At 42.4% G+C, this 22,458-nt stretch overlaps 1 protein-coding gene and 2 long non-coding RNA genes across 4 annotated transcripts; all 3 read right to left on the bottom strand.

Moving 5' to 3' along the window:
- Positions 1-994: 994 nt before the first annotated feature.
- Positions 995-21,815, bottom strand: LOC133617841 (centrosomal protein of 135 kDa-like). 2 transcript variants are annotated; one of them, XM_061978145.2, is made up of 14 exons: positions 21,619-21,815; positions 21,256-21,367; positions 20,986-21,176; positions 20,743-20,910; positions 18,144-18,300; positions 17,992-18,076; positions 17,794-17,922; positions 17,599-17,724; positions 17,463-17,528; positions 4,550-4,700; positions 4,267-4,478; positions 4,045-4,161; positions 3,829-3,969; positions 995-1,902 (listed from the first exon to the last, which is right to left on the bottom strand). In XM_061978145.2, exons 2-14 carry the CDS (start codon positions 21,363-21,365, stop codon positions 1,744-1,746), a joined length of 1,812 nt encoding a protein of 603 aa, XP_061834129.2. In that variant the 5' UTR covers positions 21,366-21,367; positions 21,619-21,815; the 3' UTR covers positions 995-1,743. The 2 variants fall into 2 exon arrangements, with proteins under 2 accessions (XP_061834129.2, XP_061834127.2); XM_061978143.2 differs by having other exon boundaries at positions 997-1,902; positions 4,045-4,200.
- On the bottom strand, positions 9,647-12,533 carry LOC140679538 (uncharacterized). Its single transcript, XR_012050950.1, has 4 exons — positions 12,456-12,533; positions 11,947-12,061; positions 11,008-11,198; positions 9,647-10,124 (listed from the first exon to the last, which is right to left on the bottom strand). It is a non-coding gene; the product is annotated as an uncharacterized lncRNA (long non-coding RNA).
- Positions 12,915-14,305, bottom strand: LOC140679537 (uncharacterized). The gene is made up of 3 exons (XR_012050949.1): positions 13,882-14,305; positions 13,570-13,788; positions 12,915-13,088 (listed from the first exon to the last, which is right to left on the bottom strand). It is a non-coding gene; the product is annotated as an uncharacterized lncRNA (long non-coding RNA).
- Positions 21,816-22,458: the final 643 nt, after the last annotated feature.

Genomic DNA, 22,458 nt, shown 5'->3' with positions numbered 1-22,458 from the left:
ATTTCATTTAATTTTGATGATTTGAAGTGGCAACAAATGAAAATCCAAAATTCCGTGTGTCACAAAATTAGAATATTACTTAAGGCTAATACAAAAAAGGGATTTTTAGAAATGTTGGCCAACTGAAAAGTATGAAAATGAAAAATATGAGCATGTACAATACTCAATACTTGGTTGGAGCTCCTTTTGCCTCAATTACTGCGTTAATGCGGCGTGGCATGGAGTCGAAGAGTTTCTGGCACTGCTCAGGTGTTATGAGAGCCCAGGTTTCTCTGATAGTGGCCTTCAACTCTTCTGCGTTTTTGGGTCTGGCATTCTGCATCTTCCTTTTCACAATACCCCACAGATTTTCTATGGGGCTAAGGTCAGGGGAGTTGGCGGGCCAATTTAGAACAGAAATACCATTGTCCGTAAACCAGGCACGGGTAGATTTTGCGCTGTGTGCAGGCGCCAAGTCCTGTTGGAACTTGAAATCTCCATCTCCATAGAGCAGGTCAGCAGCAGGAAGCATGAAGTGCTCTAAAACTTGCTGGTAGACGGCTGCGTTGACCCTGGATCTCAGGAAACAGAGTGGACCGACACCAGCAGATGACATGGCACCCCAAACACAGGGAGAACATGCAAACTCCACACAGAAAGACCCAGAGCCTGGGGATCGAAACCAGGACCATCGTATTGTGAGGCACATGCTCCAGTCCCTGTTCCACCGTGCTGCTCTGAACCGATATCTATTATACATATATCAATATATTTAATTAGAAATACGTTTGTAAGGTAAACTACAGAATGCACAGAGACTTTACCCCCGGGGCGACATAAGCAAGCAGTCAAGGAGGTGTGTCGGATCTCTACTTATTGAGTAATATCTAAGGCTCACATGTTTTCTCCATAGATCATAACATTTTCAGAATCAAAAGCTTTTTATTGCCATTGTCAGTGAATGGGTTCAAAGACTAGGAATTGTTTTAATGTGCAATGGTTCTTACATTAAACAAGCACTAGCAAAATAAACTATGGTAAAAATGTAAATAGAATACAACTAGAGTAATATAATAAGTCTTTAGAAATTTTCAAAAATGTTGAAAAAAAACATCCTAAAACGATATACTAAAAAAAACGCAACGCGTGAACCAAGAATAGTAATGATGAACTACTATATGAAAGTGGGTTTGGGTTTCTATGTCACGTGACTAAAAAGCTATAGACAATTTAAATTTTCAAATATGTTCAGAAAAATCAAATAGATGATGAACAGGAAAAAACATTGTGTGAGCCAAGTGAAGTAATGATGAACAAACAAAATTAAAGTGTTTTTTAGGTTCTAGATCGCATGACCAAAAAGCTATTGACGATTGAAAATGTTCTCTACGTGCAATTGAATACAGATTTTTGGGACAGTCTCTAAACAGGATGCACTATTTTAGCACAGGATTCCGAGTTGCTGCTTCAGTCAGCCGGCATCGAATTGATATACAGGTTTTTTTTTGCAGATTAATATATTGTATTGGAGATGCTTAATTGTTTCAAATGTGTAGATGGTTGGCTGTGTTCAAAATAAGCTCATAAATTCTCATAAATGCACAAAAAGGTATCAAAGTAGCACTTCCAAATTCTTTAATTTTTCTGTATGTGGCCCAAGCTGAAAGACACTCATTGAACTGAAGTCTCAAGGTTTAATGTTCACCTTTAAAATACAACCTTTGAATTCACCTTTGGGCCAGGGTGAGCCGGTCACGCTTTCTGCTAAGAGTCCTTCTCGCTGGCCGCCAGGTTGGCTTGGAACTCCCCTTGGGGAGTGGTGGAGAGCAGCGTATTCGGGGTGCGGACGATCTGCCTTTTGCTTTCCAGCTGCTTCTTCGGCAGCTCTGCCTCCGACCGCACATCTTTCAGTTCTCCTTCCACCTACAGGACAAGCACGCCAACAAAAGAAACTTGATTAGGGCACTACAGCAAAATAAAAGCCGCCGCTCGTGAAAAATGAGGGTGTTTACGTGAAAACAAATAAAAATTAATATTTTATGGGTGGATATATATCGATATATTACATACACTTGTAAATACCATAATGTCATGGCTGTCTTGAGTTTCCAATCATTTCTACAACTCTTATTTTTTTGTGATAGAGTGATTGGAGCACATACTTGTTGGTCACAAAAAACATTCATGAAGTTTGGTTCTTTTATGAATTTATTATGGGTCTACTGAAAATGTGACCAAATCTGCTGGGTCAAAAGTATACATACAGCAATGTTAATATTTGTTTACATGTCCCTTGGCAAGTTTCACTGCAATAAGGCACTTTTGGTAGCCATCCACAAGCTTCTGCTTGAATTTTTGACCGTTCCTCTTGACAAAATTGGTGCCGTTCAGCTAAATTTGTTGGTTTTCTGACATGAACTTGTTTCTTCAATATTGTCCACACGTTTAAATCAGGACTTTGGGAAGGCCATTCTAAATCCTTAATCTCGTCTGATTTAGCCATTCCTTTACCACTTTTGACGTGTGTTTGGGGTCATTGTCCTGTTGGAACACCCAACTGCGCCCAAGACCCAACCTCCGGGCTGATGATTTTAGGTTGTCCTGAAGAATTTGTGCGGAGTGGTACACGGACGTAGGGAGAAGTACTGAGCGCCAATAAACCTTAAAGGCACTGCCTTTGCATGCCGGCCCAATCTCATAATATCTACGGCTTTTCACACACACAAGTGAATGCAGGCATACTTGGTCAACAGCCATACAGGTCACACTGAGGGTGGCCGTATAAACAACTTTAACACTGTTACAAATATGCGCCACACTGTGAACCCACACCAAACAAGAATGACAAACACATTTTGGGAGAACATCCGCACCGTAACACAACATAAACACAACAGAACAGATACCCAGAACCCCTTGCAGCACTAACTCTTCCGGGACGCTACAACATACTACCCCCTACGCCCCCCCACCCCAACCCCGCCCACCTCAACCTCCTCGTGCTCTCTCAGGAAGAGCATATCCCAAATTCCAAGCTGCTGTTTTGAGGCATGTTAAAAAAAATAATGCACTTTGTGACTTCAATAATAAATATGGCAGTGCCATGTTGGCATTTTTTTTCCATAACTTGAGTTGATTTATTTTGGAAAACCTTGTTACATTGTTTAATGCATCCAGCGGGGCATCACAACAAAATTAGGCATAATAATGTGTTAATTCCACGACTGTATATATCGGTATCGGTTGATATCGGTTGATATCGGAATTGGTAATTAAGAGTTGGACAATATCGGATATCGGCAAAAAAGCCATTATCGGACATCTCTAGTATTTATGTTTAGATTAGATGAAAATGAACTTTCCCTACTTGAAAAACCAGCAGCCGCCACTGGTGTACGGCCTGTGGTACATTGCACAATAAGTAGCGACAATTGAAAAGTAGACAAAAGGATATAAAAAAATATGTCAATACTAATGACCAAAAACACCGATTTGTTTTTAAATGTATGTAATTTTTTGGCCTTTTTAAAATGATATGATGATGTCATATTGACTCCACCCCGGGCCACGGCCCGACCACCACAGGTGTATTGGTAATCTGAGGGAAACCCTGATAACATAAGGATAAACTATTGCAAATAATGCAGTAAGTTAAAAAACATAAATATAAACATAAATGATTATACAGTCCTCCCGCGGCATCCATATGTAAATGGGTGGAATCATAAATATAAAGTAGGTTATAATAGGTTAAAATATTAGGGATAAATGACTTTAATTGTTGTTAAAGAAGAGGCAATCTGGTACAAAATAAATACAATTCATATAGATTAACAGATACATACTAACCTTAAAGTCCTCCATCAGTAATTCTCTTTGTGCATTAACCTGCATGATTTCATTCTCTGCCAGCTTTAGCTCCTCTCCTAAGTTCAAGACGTCATCAGATGTGCTTGAGCTTACACGGGCATCCTCCAGCTTCTCTTGTGTCTGCATAAAACAAAGCTTTAGATACTTTCAGGTATAAAGAAATCATGTCAGATATAAAATGGCCGTGTAGGTCACCTGGTAAAACATCATTTTGAAGTGGTCTCTTTCAGCGCTAAGAGCTTTCACTTTTGTCTGGATGTCTTCCGCGTGCTTCTCCACGTCCACCAGAGCTGCCTTCATCTCATCTCTTTCCTTCAATAAAGCGAGAAACTCAGATTCCTCAACGCCTCCCTGTGTGTCGGCAAGTTCAAGCGTTACGCCTCACTAACATGAAAAGTGTTCTTTTACCCTGATTACCTTGCGCCCTGGACTTCTGCTCCTGTCTGGACTATCGCGACTGGGGCTGTCGGCTCCTCGGAATCTCCTGCAGTGTTCGGCCTCCTGGCGATAGCGATCCCTCTCCTCCTCTAGACTCTTCACGAAGGCGTCTAAACGCGACGGGGAGCGATCCCTTCCGCAAACGCCGTGTTTTGCTCGCATGGCCTCCAATTCCAGCACTATGTCTCTTTCTATATAACAGCAAGCAATCAATGCAGGTGGAGAATTCACATTTCCATAACAACAAACTGCATCTTTTTACCAGCGGACATCATCTTCTCCACTTTGTCTTGCAGCCTGACTTTCTCTCTCTCTATAAAGTCTACCTTTGCCTCCAGTTTCTCATTCTGCCCTCTGAGCTCCACCAGCTGGTCAGCAAGTGAACTTGTCTCAAACATTCTCTCGGAATGTTCCTAGGAAATTGAATGACAAAGGTGCTCAATTAGGGGTCTTCTACACGCGGTGCGGTGGGTCGGGCTCTGGGGTTCCTGTCGCTGGCCGGCTTGGCTGCGTGGGGGCGGTGGTCCCTGGTTCCCTGGGCACCACACCTACTGTTTGTGGGTTGGGCTCTCGGGGTGGCTGGGGCCGTGCTCGGGCTCCCACGCACACTGGGAGTCGAATATATTGTACATACAAATTCACATATACTCACATACATAGGTACCTACGCTCCCACATACATACACAAATACAGTACATATTTACATACTTAAAGTTCGTACATCCACACGCACATTCAATATACAAACATACACATACACGTACTGTACATATACACTCACTGTACAAACACATATACACATTCTGTACATATACAAGTACATATGCATACGTACACTCATGCACATAATCACGTTTCATCAAACATATATTAACGTTGTTGCCCTAGAGAAAACTGGGTATAACACATGGCACACTGACAAAGCTTAACCTATTGTTACTATAACAATCTACAAGGTTAATGTAGGTTGCTTCTCTATCTCCCCCTCCATTTTTCTGCATTCTTTCGTATCTCAAGTTATCATTACGTATATGTATTGTTGCATTTGAACAACTGTATTGTTGATAATAAAGGTAAAGTATTGGTATTGTTCATTATCAATAGTGATATTTCTATTGGTATTTGTATTGCTCCATTTGTAGTGTAATAATGCTCATTGTCATTTATGTATTATTTTTTATTTTCGCTAACTGCTTATTTGCTATTACTTTTACCAGCATTGTGGAGAGGGGCGTGGTTCACGCGTTCCCTGCGGGCGGGGTGTGTGCGGAGGCCGGCCATGAAGCAGCAGACAGGTGAGTGGATGACTCAGCTGGAACGAGTTATCTAATCTCCTGTTCCTTTATTAAGCAGCGTCGGAGACCATGAGAGGAGAGCGGACCTGGAAAGCAGAGGAAAAGCCAAGGAAGAGTGCTGAAAAGCCAAGGAAGAGTGCTGAAAAGCCAAAGGAGAGACATTGTGAGGAGGAGAAGAGCCGAAAAGCCAAAAGAGACTTGTGTAAGAATATAATTAAAATAATTGTAAAACGCCGAAGCAGAGTGTTGTGCCCTTTCCTGTGGTCCCAGAAGAACCCGAGACAGAGACGTCTTCACAGTGGCACCCAACAAGGCGGACCACAGAAATGTCGACAACATCCCCGCTGGAGGCGCTGGGCCAAGTGTTGGCCGAGGTGTCAACGGCAAGCCGGCAGCAGACACAGGTGCTGCAGGCACTAATGGACAGAGCAGAGGCGGCGGGAGGAATGTCCGCCATGAAACGAAGGTGGAGGGGGAGGACCCCCAGACATTCCTCGATGTCTTCGAGGCCACGGCGACATCATGCAGGTGGCCGGAGGAGGAATGGGGCGCGAAGCTGCTGCCGCTCCTGGTGGGGGAGGCGCAGCGGGCGGCGTTGAGTCTCCCGGCGTCCGCCCGCATGCAGTACGCAAACTTGCGCTGCGCCATACTGGATCGGGTCGGCAGCAGCCCCGAAGACCATCGCCGGAAGTTCCGGGCCATGATGTTGGGGCCAGGGGACCGGCTCTTCGTACTGGCGTTCCAACTACGAGACGCAGCAACCCGTTGGCTCCAGCCAAACGGACTGGATCCAAAAATGCTGGAGGCCATCGTCCTGGAGCGATTTGTGGAGGCAATCCCGGCCAGGACCTCCGCGTGGGTACGGTACCACAGCCCCCCAGACGTCAAATCTGCGGTGAAACTGGCGGAGGAACACCTGGCGGTACAGCGGGAGACAGCAACCAAAACGGCCAAGGGACCCACCCCAGCACCCCGCCGGCGACTCGCCCCTCTCTGGGGGGGGGGGGGGGGGGGGGGTGGAGGGAGAGTCTCTGCAGTGGCAACCACGCCAGCCTGAGCCACCCGGAGCCAGCGAACAGGTTCACCACACGGACATAAAAAAAGAACATGCACCCACACACACCCAGAGACAGATGACAAGGGGGGGAACACGGGGTCATAATATGTCTTTGGTTTGTGCATTTCAGGGTACCGACGCTGCGGGGAGAGGGCTTCCCTCGCAGATGGCACCTCAAACCCCAGGGCCGGTGTGCTGGAGCTGCGGACGGCCCGGGCACGTGCACCGGGAGTGCTCCATGATGGAGGTGGGGCAGGTGTTGCGGGTTGTCGGGCCTCCAGCACCCGCCCCCGATCGGTGGGAGACGTACTGTGTCCCGGTAAGGGTACAAGGGGGTACATACCGGGCGATGGTGGATTCGGGCTGCAAACAGTCCATGATCCACCAAAACCTGGTTTTGCCCGGGGCGTTGAGGCAGGCGACACGGGTGAAAATTAGGTGTATTCATGGGGATGTGCACGAGTACCCTATGGTGCCAGTGGAAATTGTATATAAGGAACAAAAGCATAAAGTTAAGGTTGCCGTAAGCGCGCAACTTACGCACCCCGTAATTCTAGGGACGAATTGGCCGGGATTTAACCATTTGGTGACACAATGTGTGGGGGTGCGTTCACGGACAGTCGGCAAGGGGAGTATCCGCGCGGTTCTCAGCGGCGACGCGGCTTCATCCGGTGCTGCCGAGCGGGAACCGGTGGGGGCTTCGCGGGAGGCCCCCCGGACCCCCGGTGGCAACCTACTGAGGACTTTCCCCTCGAGCAGTCCCGTGATGAAACCTTGCGCGAGGCCTGGGACCAGGTGGATTATATTGACGGTCAGCTGGTGCGCCCGGGGAAAGCGCGGGTATTCCCCCATTTTTCAATTATTCGGGATAGATTATACAGAGTAGGCCGTGACACTCAAACCGGGGAGGAACACACCCAGTTGTTGGTGCCAAAACACCACCGGGAAATGGTTTTCCAGGCGGCACATTTTAATCCCATGTCTGGCCACTTAGGGTATGATAAAACACTTAATCGGGTAATGGTCCGATTCTATTGGCCAGGCCTCCGGGCAGACGTGCGCCGTTGGTGCGCTGCCTGCCCGGACTGCCAGCTGGTGAACCCAGCGGCCACCCCAAAGGCGCCCTTGCGCCCATTACCGCTCATGGAGGTCCCGTTCGAAAGAATTGGGATGGACCTCATCGGACCATTTCACCCGAGCACACGGGGATACCGCTTTGTGTTAGTCCTGGTGGATTACGCAACGCGTTATCCCGAAGCAGTACCTTTGCGCTCCATCTCTGCCAAGAGTGTTGCGCAAGCGCTGTTTCAGGTCATCTCCCGAGTTGGAATCCCGAAAGAGATTCTGACTGACCAAGGCACGTCCTTTATGTCGCGCACGATAAAGGAACTCTACGGGTTAATGGGAATTAAAGCGATCCGCACCAGTGTATACCATCCGCAAACGGATGGGCTGGTGGAGAGATTAAATAAAACGCTGAAAACCATGATCCGTAAGTTTATGCACGAGGACAAACACAATTGGGATAAATGGTTGGACCCCCTAATGTTTGCGATGCGGGAGGTACCCCAGGCCTCCGTTGGTTTTGCACCTTTTGAGTTATTGTACGGCCGGAGGCCTCGCGGAGTGCTGGACGTCATTAAAGAAAGCTGGGAGGAGGGTCCAAGCTCCAGCAAAAATGAAATTCAATACGTCATGGACATGCGAGCAAAACTCCACAAGGTGGGGCACTTGTCACGTGAGAATTTGCTCCGTGCCCAAGAGCGTCAGCGGCGCACGTATAACAGGGGGACCCAACTACGCAAATTCACACCGGGAGAAAAAGTACTTGTATTGCTTCCAACCTCAAACTCCAAATTACTTGCAAAGTGGCAGGGACCCTTTGAGGTCGCACGGCAAGTGGGTGATGTCGATTATGAGGTTCGGCGCTCGGACCGACGCGGAGACACGCAGATCTACCATTTGAACCTGCTGAAGGCATGGAAAGAGGCGGAGCCTGTTTCCATGGTGACAGTAGTGGGGGAGGAGGAGGAGTTGGGGCCGGAGGTCCCGCGCTCTGGCCCGGCCCCCCGGCTGTCCTGTGACGACCAGCTCACATCAGCGCAGAGGGCGGATGTGGCTGAGTTACAGCGGCGCTTCTCTGATGTGTTCTCCTCGCGGCCCGGTCGCACGGATCTCATCCGACATCATATTGAGACCAGCCCGGGGGTTACGGTGCGGTCTCGGCCATATCGGCTTCCCGAACACAAGCGCAAAGTAGTTCGGGAGGAATTAAAAACCATGCTTGAGTTGGGGGTGATAGAAGAATCCCACAGCGCGTGGTGCAGTCCCATTGTTCTGGTTGGGAAGAAGGATGGGACTGTGCGGTTCTGTGTGGATTACCGCAGGGTGAATGAACAATCACGGTTTGACGCGTACCCAATGCCTCGGGTCGACGAGCTCCTGGATCGGCTAGGCACTGCTCAATTTTTCACGACACTGGATTTGACCAAGGGCTACTGGCAGATTCCCTTGTCACCAGAGTCCCGAGAAAAAACGGCCTTTTGCACTCCGGACGGTTTGTACCAATTTGTGACACTTCCGTTTGGCTTGTTCGGTGCGCCCGCCACGTTCCAGCGTCTCATGGACCAAGTGCTGCGCCCCCACGCTGCATACGCGGCTGCCTACCTGGATGATGTCATCATCCAGAGTAGCAGCTGGGAACAACACATGCGGCGGGTGGGGGCGGTGCTCGAGTCCCTGAGGCGGGCGGCCCTGCAAAAAATGTTCTATAGAATTTCTAAAGAATATCTCTATAGAATTTCTAATGAACTTTAGGACCGAAGTTCTATAGAATTTCTAAAGAATATCTCTATAGAATTTCTAATGAACTTTAGGACCGAAGTTCTATAGAACAGGATTCTAAAGAATGGTTCTATAGAACATGGTTCTAAAGAATGGTTCTATAGAACAGGGTTCTAAAGAATGGTTCTATAGAACATGGTTCTAAAGAATGGTTCTATAGAACAGGGTTCTAAAGAATGGTTCTATAGAACAGGGTTCTAAAGAATGGTTCTATAGATCTCCTCTAAAGAATAGTGCTATAGAAGAAAGTTCTAAAGAGTAGTTCTATAGAACAGGCTCCTATGGAATGGCTTTCTGTGGAATACGATTCAGAATGATGTAGAAATGATTGGGCAGGCATTCTACAAAATCTGTGGTCTAACACTGGCAATGGAGAAAGACAAATATTGCAGTTGAATGAATGTTGACTTGTATTTATTATATACATGTAACTCAAATCTTGACGTAATAAATAAATGTCAGCAGCATAAATCAACATGATCACCGCGCTTCCCCGACTGTTAGAGACGGTTAGACGTCCAGCAGAATTTGTTTCTGAGGCCTTCTTTTTTCCCCATTTTCTGCGCAATGTTCAGTTTCACTCCAATGATTTTCTTTATCACATTTGCTTCACTTGAGGGATGGAGCTTCTTCACAAAATCTGAAAGATCAATAAAATATACCAGAATTAGTGTCTGCAGACACCAAGACACTAGCTGTCATGCAATGAGTTACACTATGGCATTTTTCAGCTCGATAAAGAGAGTGATGTCTATCATTTAATCAATGCAATGGATAGTCAACACACTGCATACATTGCATATCACGCGTTTCTATGCTGTAAGGCACTTGCACTGCTTGACGCACACAAAATCATATGTGGTGCAATCATGCCAGGCTTTACGAACTGCAACAAATCTGTATCAAATTCTGACAGTGCATGTACACTATTCATTAGCTATATAGAAAATCCATTCAGTGTGTGAAATATTTTTCAAATTATTTTCAGGATTTCACTTTCTTGTGAATCTTGTTGTGTACTTGATGGGTGTCCCCAATGGCGTTCGAACAATCACGAAAGTGCATTAATAGAATTCTAATAAAAATATTTAACTTCAATCTGATTGAAACCATATCCACATCGGGAAGGGGATCTGACACATTCCCTATCTAAAAGTCGTTCACTTCTCAACTTGCAGCAGAACTCACGGAAATTCCCGACGCTAGTTGTTAAATAGTAAGGCGGAGAATGCCGATATAAGATATCAAACGAGAAAAAGGTGTAGATATCCGTGCGCTGCGGTTTTTGCTTTGTCACTTGATGTTGGTTTCCGACGAGATCAAAGCTAATGTGACCACCCATGCCTATAAATCTGTCAAAACGAACATCTCGCAGTCAATTCATGGACCAAGCAGACTGGAAGCTATGGATATCTATACTTCATGCCAAACGATCACGGAACGACTTGGAGATAGGAAAAGGGTCAGATCCACTTCCCTGATGTGGATATGGTTTTAATCAGATTGATTTAACTTATACTCACCAATAATAGCAGACACTTTCTTGTCATCCAGTTTTGGTTTCTCATGCTTATCCTTAAAAGCATTGGATTTTTTTCCTGTCAAGCTGCTGTTGGCCAGCTCCTCTCTGGCAGAGCGACAGCAGGACGTCGAGCTGATAGTATTGTTGCCTGACGTGATAAGTCGTCCATCTTCATTAGCAGGCCAGGAAGTCCTTTAATAGAAAAAAGTACATTGTGATGCAGACACAATAAAAAAAAAATACATTAATAACATGAAGCTGGCGATATCCAAACCGCTCGGCTCTAACCCCAGCTATCATAATGTAAGGGTATTTTGATAGGAATCTTGTTCAAGTCAAGGGAAACATGGTAAGGAAGCAATCAAAGATGAAAAATATATATAACCATATATATTAATTCATCCTGACCACGCGAAGATTTAATATTTGTCGGTCAAGTATTAATCAGATATCCAGCTGAGACAAAATATCAAGAAGGAAGGGACGTAACTCTTGCTAATATAAGAGAAACACACAAAAACGGACGGACAGACAGACAAACAAACAAGTACCATATGTCCTCCCCTTATTTAGAGGGGAGGACATCACAACTTAGGATGTTGTATATGCAACAGTTCTGAAATTATCCCAAATCATAAATGGATTTTTATTGGAAAAAAGGGGCATAACTCTGGAAAATATTGTCCGAGACGACTCATTTTCGATAGGCTTCTTGTTACACTAAGATAAATAGATGTAACAAGTTTGGTTTCCGTACATGAAACGATTCTGTAAATATTGCGGTGACGGATGGACAGCCGTACATGACGACAATACCCGTAGGCCAAAGTTAGATGAAAATACAGTAATAAGAAAGTTATTTCATACATCGACATGTAAGCATATTTTCCATCAACCTATGATAATTACAATAACATACTTCTAGAATAAGAAAACCTACCTTCAACAACCCTCAATGCATCTCGAAGGGATTTGTTTTCCTCTCTCAACTGGAGGACTTCCTTCTTCAGGGATTCCATTTCTGTACATGTATCTTTCGGTGAAGTTCTTCCCAGCTGAAAATGTCAAAATAGTAAATCAAATGAAATAATTTGTATTATGATTAATTTGGGCGCTCATATGTTTTCCGGAAGCTATTTGTCCTGGATACGGCCCTGACAGCACCATATAAGTTTTACATGTATAAGCAACCTTGTAGGCACATTAATTTGAATATGCTACATGTACATGTAGCAGTAAGCCATTCACACAGTAGGCACTGTTCATCAGGTATTTGTAGTGTTATTTTCATATAAGTAAAAGTATAAACTTGTGTTTTAAACCAGTTGCCAGGGATGCAATTTTTACGTCCTCGATTTCAAATGAATGCTAGGTACTTGTGATTGTTTGCCTCGAGAGGGTGCTTTGATTAACCAATAAAATCCTATTCTATTCTATTCATGTACTCACAGCAGCAAGTTGGGCCTTCAATTGTGCCCGAGCATCATATCCCACAGCTGTACGGCTTACTTTGCTCTTTTTCTTCTGAAAAATCAAGATTAACAAGAAAACATGTTCAGTTCTTTTATATGCCATTGAAGTGAAGAAATATGTTTGCAGAAATGATAGATTTTCGAGTACATGCAGAAAGTCTGTCAACACCTCAATTTGTCTTGAATATTATTCTGTCTGAGTTGGTCGAATTGAATCAAAATATTCAATAACTTTAAAGACTACAATGAAACATGATTTGATTAACTTTTATGATAAAGAAAAACTGACAAGGTACTTCAAAAGTATGGGATTGAATCCTACAAAACCTCACACAGTTGAAACACCACTGAAATAGTGAGTGAGTGAATTAACGTTTAACGTCGCTTTCAACACTATTTCGGTCATATCGCGACAACACCACTGAAATAAAAGTACCTGCTGTCTGTCAGATAGTCTCCTCAACACTTTCATCCTTGCTCTCACTGTCTGATGACCAAGACTTTGGCTGTTTGTTTCTCTTGCCTCTGCCATATTCCAAATCACCAGTAAGGGGTACATCCTTGCCATCCTGAGCGGCTTTCAAATATGGCGTCAGTTCACGTGTGTCTTCTGTGTAAAAACAAATATGTGCCACATTAAGCTAAATTAAACTGTACAGTTAGTCATACATTTCAGCAGCAGATTGTTATCACTAAATTACTTTGGTATACCTACAGTTCTGATGATTCAGAAATTCACCTCAGCGAGAAACAAATTTCACCTTACTTTCCCTTATTTACAGGCTTACAGCCATATTAAAAAATTGTCAAGGTTAAGTCTGTACTATCATGACAATCACCTCAGCATTGCAGATTGAAACATTCAGTATACCAGGGCTGCACTGATGAGAAATTACTATCAATCATGGAAGAAAAAAAATTATATTATTTAAATTTAACTTTACATAAACAAAGTCGAAAGTTCAAGGTGTAAAATCAGAAGTACATTAAATATATCTATATTAAATATATCTATATTTATATGTACTTCTGGTAAAACGTATACTTTTTACTGAATTGAATTGAAAAGTTTTCAACTGTTTATTAATTACCACCAAATCTCAGAATTCTTGCCACGTATTTGGTTTGTGACTGCTTCCTTCCTCCTGCTTTGTTGAGTGGCCATGGAACTTGGACTTCTTCATCACTGTCCCAATTTTCTCCATTCATCTTCTCTCGAGAACCGCGTGGTTAATATACTATATTTCGTCTCGATGATCATCCTCCCCTTGCTTCCGTTTGGCGACCTGACTGGGGGCCAAACTCCTTCTCTGTGTGATCACACAAGCCTGACGTTACAAACAATGGAGGGATGATAATAATACTACTAATAATAATAAATGAGGGTAGTTTTGCTAGCTCACCATTTCCGCCCGTGCCTCGAAGCTGCTGTTTGGCTCAACGTTAGCCCGCTTGTGACGTCTCGCATCGCGCCTAGAAGACCCTAAACCTAAATGTGATGTTTAAGCCAACAAAGTTACCGTCAATGAACTCCGACGTGACTTGGGCAGCTTAGAAAGAGCGAGTGAAGTCAACATGGACGTTGTGGCCGCCATCACCAACTCAAACTGCCCGCGAAATCTGCTTTGCAACTACGGCAAGCGCGAAGGGGAAAAATAAATAATTTAAAAAAAAAGTTGATTTGAAACATATTCGCACTTATTAGTGTCGGATATGAGAAACATTGATACAACGCGATTATTACCAACTATACATGAATTTGGTTGTGATTGCAGCCTTAAAACAGTTTTGTTATTTTATAACAAAACGAGAGCAGTTCTATCTATCGTGTTTGGGGGGGGGGGGGTTGTAATGTTACGGCGGGAAAAGTAGTAAACTAAATATAACATTGCACCATGCTTTTGAAAATGTATACATTTAAATCCTGGCAAATACTGACTTTTAACAATATAAATTGTTACTTACATGACTTCGGTAAAGTGTTTTCCTATTGGGCTCCGTGAAGAAACGTGTCTGGGCTTGTTCTTCCACAGCTGCATGCAGGTACGTGGGCGGGTCCTGACGTTTTAGGTCTGATTTAAACCTTTGAACTGAGTTTTGCTAAATCAATTTATGTTGGAAGTCCAATAAAATTAATTTTATCACATAAAAAAGTAAGTTACGAAAATATTCACACTTTTTACTTATAGATAACTCAAAAACTCTAAAAATAAAAATAAATTGATTTATTGGAATAAATATACTTTTAAAAATAAAGTCTGCCGAAGTTCTGGGTGTCCGCCTTGAAATGACACCTCACAATTTTGAATGATACAAAATTAACATTTTCATAATTGAGGGAGACATCCTGCATTGTTCAAAAAACAAGCTCAAGTCTGGTGAATCAACTTAATGAGATTAATCAATGCTATGGTGATAGCGCTGCTGCCATTTTATAGAATTTTATTCCATGGAACAATCTATAGAACTTTCAGCAGATAAAGGATAATGTCTATAGAATTTCTGTTAGACATTCTATAGAATGCCCAGTTCTATAGAACAATCTATAGACCTTTCAGCAGATAAAGTAATGTCTATAGAATTTCTGTTAGACATTCTATAGAATGCCCAGTTCTATAGAACAATCTATGGACTTTTCATCAGATAATGTAATGTCTATAGAATTTCTATAGGATATTCTATAGAATTCCCAGCTCTATAGAACAGTGAAAAGACCTTCCAGCACATGAAGCTGATGTCTATAGAATTTCTATAGAATTTTGAATACATATTCTATAGAATCTTCAGTTCTAAAGAAATTCCGACGAAATTCTATAGCGTTCTATATATTTCTATAGAGATTCTATAGAACATTTTTTGCAGGGGGGGCTCACCGCCAACCCGGCGAAGTGCGCGGTTGGCCGGAGGGAGGTACAGTATCTGGGGTACCACTTGGGAGGGGGACAGGTGCGGCCGCAGGTAGACAAAACAGCGGCAATCGCGGCCTGTCCACCCCCCAAGACAAAAAAAGAGGTGAGGCAGTTTTTGGGACTGGCGGGCTATTACCGGCGGTTCATTCCCCGGTTCGCGGACTTAACCGGCCCACTGACTGACCTCACCCGAAAGGGTGCTCCAGAACTGGTCCAGTGGACGGAGCAGTGCCAGCGGGGGTTTGAGAAGGTAAAAACAGCACTCTGCGAGGAGCCGGTGCTGCACATGCCTAATTTTGACATCCCTTTCTGTCTGCAGGCGGACGCGTCGGGCCGGGGACTGGGGGCGGTGCTGTCTCAGCGGGTGGGGGACGTCGATCGCCCCGTGCTGTATATCAGCCGGAAACTCGCGGACCGGGAGGCAAGGTACAGCACGGTGGAGAGGGAGTGCCTTGCCATCCGGTGGGCGGTCGGGGCCCTCCGCTACTACTTGTTGGGGCGTGCCTTCAGTCTCTGCTCAGACCACAAACCGCTCCAGTGGCTCCACCGCATGAAGGACGCCAACGCACAGATCACCCGGTGGTGTCTGGCATTACAGCCCTACAACTTCCGGGTGGTCCACAGGCCGGGCACGCAGATGGCCGTGGCCGATTTTCTCTCTCGGCCCGCTATAGGGGGTTGGGGGGAGTGAGCGCGGCCGGACGGCTGCCCGGCCTGAATCTGGCGGTGGAGGCATGTGGAGAGGGGCGTGGTTCACGCGTTCCCTGCGGGCGGGGTGTGTGCGGAGGCCGGCCATGAAGCAGCAGACAGGTGAGTGGATGACTCAGCTGGAACGAGTTATCTAATCACCTGTTCCTTTATTAAGCAGCGTCGGAGACCATGAGAGGAGAGCGGACCTGGAAAGCAGAGGAAAAGCCAAGGAAGAGTGCTGAAAAGCCAAAGGAGAGACATTGTGAGGAGGAGAAGAGCTGAAAAGCCAAAAGAGACTTGTGTAAGAATATAATTAAAAGAATTGTAAAACGCCGAAGCAGAGTGTTGTGCCCTTTCCTGTGGTCCCAGAAGAACCCGAGACAGAGACGTCTTCACAAGCATATTTGTACATGTCGTATTTGCTGATGTTGCTCTATTGTTGTTGTTGTTGTTGTTATTGTTGTGTTTGCTGTTGTTGTTTTTGTCTCTCTGTCTAATCCCCCTCTTGTCCCCACAATGTCCCCCTCTGTCTTCTTTTTTTTCTCTTTCTAGCCCCTCCTGCTCCGGCCCGGCTGCACCAAATGATAATATAAATACATTTAATAAAGTCAAATACAAATAAGGCAACAAGAGAAGTATCCTACACTTCTCTTTTGTAAAGTAAATCTGAACAGCCGATATGGGCATCTACATCAACTATATGATTTGCCTGAGAAGCTGGACAGGACAAAAAAATAAAAAATAAAATAAAATAAATTTGAAAAAAAAAAAGAAAAAAGGGGGGTCTTCTACAAGAGTGTTGCTTAGTTACGTCACATATGCACATGTGTGAGCGAGAGTATTACGGGTTTTGAATTTGTGGATTACTTTGAGTCTATTCATTTCTATTATATAAGGTGCCGGTTATCATTTACAACCAGTCGAAGGAACAATAGCGTTAGTTTTATGACAGTGGGAAGCTTGTGCGTGAGCAAGCGTACCATGGACATTGAATTTGTGGCTCATTTTGAGTCTTTTATAAATGAATTTCAATTGTGCAAGATGGGGGTTACCATCAATAGCTGGCAGAAAGAACAATGCCGTTAAGTACATGACATGTGTGTTGTGTTACACAAGCTTATGTGCTCGTGCTTGATCAAGCTTTGAATTTGTGGATTATTTTGAGGGTTTTTTCTTTTTAATTAAGTTCCATTAAGCAAGGTGTAGGTTATCATCAATAGCTGGAAAGAAGAGCGACGCCACTAATTACACAACACATGTGTTGCACAGGTGCTTATTAGAATCAGAATCAGCTTTATTACGTGTTGTATGACATGCTTGTGAATGAGTGAACGGAACCATGGGATTTACTTTGAGGCTTATTTTCAGTTTCACAAAACACTCACCACTCTTTTCTTTTTGAAGTTGTCCTCAACATTTTCAATGACGTCCCTTTGACGACAAATTGTTTCCTGTAAAAAAGAAAAACAAAGCTTTGATGTAGAGGTCTTTTCTTTCCACGTCTTAACTCTATAATCTCACTTTAATATCTAACAACTCCTGATCAGCCATTTCCAAGGCCCGCTCCTTATCCATCTCCACCCCATTCGGCTGCAGTCTCTCCTCCATCTGCTGTTGCGTCCTATTGTTGTCTTGCAAGAAATCGATCTGTGTAGAGCACAATTAACACACAATCCACCAAAAGAATGCAGGATAATTCTTCAATGAGTGACCCACTTGAAGGTTAAGTTGGGCAATCCGTTTTTCATTGCTGATGTTCTGAGCCTCCAAAGAGATGACATCACGGGGTCGCCCTCCGTGAAGTGAACGATTCAAACGCTCGATCTCTCTGTCCCTCTCGGACACCTTCAAGAAACAGTTGGAAAAGATGATCATCCTCATGACAGTACATAATCAATTTGCCTGTTTACTTACTTGAGTATTTAACAGTTGTATACATTCATGGGAATCTTCCAGCGCATAGTGGATTTTTGTGACTTCTTCCTCCAGCTCAAGAATTCTTTGAATTAAAATGGCGTAAGCACTTCATGCAAAGCACATGAGAAAATAATGAATACACCGCATACCTTTTATCAGCCAACTGCAGGAGATCTGCTGTGTACGGGTCGCCTGGCTGGGGTACGGGGTAAGCTGATGTTGCGGGTGGAGGGATGAGCTCATCTGTTTGCATCCTCGGACGCCTGAAAGGGATGCTGCGCTTTTTTCCACCTAGGACACGGCCAACTAACATCCATGCATATTTCTCATTAGGTCAGGTTTATAGTGCTCCATCAATATAATCACTGTATTGAATTGATACAGCAAATAACTCGATACAAATTAAACATGAAAGCTAACAATAAATATAATACAAACTATAGGAAATGTGTACACAGCACGCCTTTAAACTGATACGTTGCAATAAATATTGTTCATTTAAAACGTCTTGCGGTTTGTTTATATTCATATTTAGAAACCATGTCATTTGAGTTAGGTTATCTTTATTCTGGTATGACCACTAGTCTATTATTTGATTGCTAACTTTGTCAGTGTTCAAGGCTGTACAGTGCGAGCATTTTTCAGTCGCATTTGTGACTGAAAATAGGTTCTACAAGAAACTTTAGTTCCAGGAACTTGATGTTCCTGAACTTTTGGTGGAAACGAGCCTAATGTCGCCTATGTCCTTTGTGTTCTTTAATGTTTCTCTCTTGTTTCCCCGTTTTTTTGCCTTGTTCTTTGTGGACTTTTTTTAGCCTGAACTGCAACCACATGGTTTTGATGTGCGCCCAAAAGAGTGGCGGCAGATCACAGTAGCTCCTGAGATTTTCATCATTTTACAATTGAGCTACTGTGTGTCAAACAATTCCTCTTGTGGATCAATAGTTTTTGAAATCTAAGAGTTCACAAAAAAAATTAAGAATCGTATTGCTATGACAAAAACATTAAAATATTTGTTTTAGGTCAAATGCTGATACTGTACATTATTATAATGTAATTTTGTCTTGCAAATACATTAATGCCATCAAATATATCCATCTATATATGGACATGGATAAGCATTCTTGCTTTTTTCCCGTTTCACTTTTCGGTGGGTGCCGTTGCATGTCTGTCAAATTACAAAGACTGATGAAGTGTTGCTATGTATGTCTGCCGGAAAAAAATAAATGCATTCATTCATTCAATATATATAGTCGAGGTTTCTGTGGTTTATCTGTTATACAGTGCTCAGTGACGAGCAGGGAAACCTGCGAAAACAGGCTTGTAGGAATTATATAGATTTGTTTTAGGTCAAATCCTCATACTGTACATTATTATAATGTAATTTTTAACTTGTAAATACATTAATGCCATCAAATATATCTATCTATATATATAGTCGAGGTTTCTGTGGTTTATCCGTTATACAGTGCTCAATGACGAGCAGGGAAACCTGCGAAACAGGCTTGTAGGGGTGATATAGATTTGTTTTAGGTCAAATCCTGATACTGTACATTATTATAATATAATTTTCACTTGTAACTATATTAATGCCATCAAATATATCTATCTATATATATAGTCGAGGTTTCTGTGGTTTATCCGTTATACAGTGCTCAGTGACGAGCAGGGAAAACTGCAAAACAGGCTTGTAGGGATGATATAGATTTGTTTTAGGTCAAATCCTGATACTGTACATTATTATAATGTAATTTTCACTTGCAAATACATTAATGCCATCAAATATATCCATCTATATATGGACATGGATAAGCATTCTTGCTTTTTTCCCGTTTCACTTTTCGGTGGGTGCCGTTGCATGTCTGTCAAATTACAAAGACTGATGAAGTGTTGCTATGTATGTCTGCCGGAAAAAAATAAATGCATTCATTCATTCAATATATATAGTCGAGGTTTCTGTGGTTTATCTGTTATACAGTGCTCAGTGACGAGCAGGGAAACCTGCGAAAACAGGCTTGTAGGAATTATATAGATTTGTTTTAGGTCAAATCCTCATACTGTACATTATTATAATGTAATTTTTAACTTGTAAATACATTAATGCCATCAAATATATCTATCTATATATATAGTCGAGGTTTCTGTGGTTTATCCGTTATACAGTGCTCAGTGACGAGCAGGGAAACCTGCGAAACAGGCTTGTAGGGATGATATAGATTTGTTTTAGGTCAAATCCTCATACTGTACATTATTATAATGTAATTTTTAACTTGTAAATACATTAATGCCATCAAATATATCTATCTATATATATATAGTCGAGGTTTCTGTGGTTTATCCGTTATACAGTGCTCAGTGACGAGCAGGGAAACCTGCGAAACAGGCTTGTAGGGATGATATAGATTTGTTTTAGGTCAAATCCTGATACTGTACATTATTATAATGTAATTTTCACTTGTAAATAAATTAATGCCATCACATATATTTATCTATATATATAGTCAAGGTTTCTGTGGTTTATCCGTTATACAGTGCTCAGTGACGAGCAGGGAAACCTGCGAAACAGGCTTGTAGGGATGATATAGCCTCTGTGTTTTTTCCTGACCTAACGTATATCTATTTATATATATTTTTACAGCAATTGGTGCTTCCCCCCAGTATTAAACTATTTCCTAAATCCCTGACTGTAGTATGGGGTCTATTATCCCAGTTGTATTACTATCATCATCATCAAGCATTGGATACTACCTGGCGTCTGCACCACTGCTTGCAAGTTCTTTTCCTGGAGCTCCAGGATGCGCTCGGCTTTTGTTTTGCCGTCCTTCTCCAGGCAGCGGAGGTTGTGCATGTATTGGTTGTTGAGTGACGTCAGGTCACAAGTGTGGTGTTCCAGTTTTCTGATGCGGGTTTTCAGCTCTGAAAATAGGCAGATATTTAGGCTCATAATATTAGTGTATAGGAGGATACCAGAATATAATTGATGATGAATACCTTTGGTGGCATGGTCCTTCTCCTCCATCACCTTCAGAAGCTCCTGGTGGACTTCATTGTTCTCCTTGACCAGTCGGGCATTATCTGCCCTGTATGGCTCCAGAAGAACATCACAGTTGAGGCATTCGTTCTCGTTCTTCCCTTGTGACAGTTTTGCATTGCGCAGGCTTTCAGTAGTGCTGACTAGATCACTGCAAAGGAGAAGTAATTAATTCATTTGAATTACTAGGTTCAAAAGGGACGTACAATTAGTGCCAAAAGTGTGTTTACCTGAATAGTTTCTCAACTAGTGGCAATGATTCTATTCCAAGAGGATGCTTGTAACCCAGCTGGCCCAGACGCTTTCTCAAGTTGACAAACTTCTCGATGCTGCTTTCCATGACTTTAATTAAAGGTTAACATGATTAAATACACAACCGCTAAGCTTTTGCTGTTCGCTGACTCTACTAGAGCCGCTAGGGGGCGCTAGCTAGCCAACAGCTACAGTACGAAGTAGCGAGTCACTGATGATGCATTTGACTCATTATCAGCCAGTCACTCACCAAAATATGAAATATAAACTTTCAGAGACATTTCGGTTGTCAGTAAGTTGGACGTTTCACAAGTAAAACCTCAACATTGTCTTCTACTTACCTCAGACGCATGGAACTAGTTTTGTCTGATAGCTCACGTCCCAAACGACCATTTGGACCCGCGAAGTGCCTGCTTTGGGTGCATTCATAACAACAGAACCATTTTAAATTACATTTTGCGTTTTTTTTTTTCAAGTTTGGTGACGTTTTAAGTTTGAAAGAGATGTTTGTTGTGCACACCAGCGTCGCCCGTGTGAACTGCATGGGAGGGGCTTTGGCTTTTAACCAAACAAAAAGAGGACTTTTTTTTTCAACCTAAAAAAAAGATTTCCAACTAAAAAAAAAAGGTGACGTGGAATAAAAAAATACATTTTCAAACAATTTTTTTTTATTTGAAATGAAACGCATTTTCAAACTAAAAACGTATTGTTTACAAATCCATCCATCCATCCATTTCTACCGCTTATTCCCTATATATACCGGTATATATATATATATATATATATATATATATATATATATATATATATATATATGTATATATATATATATATATATATATATATATATATATATATATATATATATATATATATATATATATATATATATATATATATATATATGCATAGACACATATATATATATATATATACATATATATATATATATATACATATATATATATATACACATATATATATATATACACATATATATATATATACATATATATATATATGTCTATATATATATATATATATATATATATATATATATATATATATGTATATATATATGTCTATATATATATATATATGTATGTATATATATACGTATTTATATATATATATATATGAACCGAATGCTGAAGCTAACGAGCTCACGCTAAAGCCGACGT

This window comes from Nerophis lumbriciformis, linkage group LG18 (assembly GCF_033978685.3).
Source record: "Nerophis lumbriciformis linkage group LG18, RoL_Nlum_v2.1, whole genome shotgun sequence".
Classification (NCBI taxonomy): domain Eukaryota; kingdom Metazoa; phylum Chordata; class Actinopteri; order Syngnathiformes; family Syngnathidae; genus Nerophis; species Nerophis lumbriciformis.
This window is presented reverse-complemented; position numbering and strand designations above follow the sequence as displayed.

What these genes read in the sequence shown, in the direction of transcription:
- LOC133617841 (XM_061978143.2), bottom strand. Translation starts at nt 21,365, where the DNA reads ATGGAAAGCAGCATCGAGAAGTTTGTCAACTTGAGAAAGCGTCTGGGC. An exon ending in CTAGTTGAGAAACTATTCAG is followed by an intron (nt 21,177 to 21,255) that starts GTAAACACACTT and finishes TCTCCTTTGCAG; the next exon opens with TGATCTAGTCAGCACTACTG. An exon ending in TTGCCCAACTTAACCTTCAA is followed by an intron (nt 17,725 to 17,793) that starts GTGGGTCACTCA and finishes TGCTCTACACAG; the next exon opens with ATCGATTTCTTGCAAGACAA.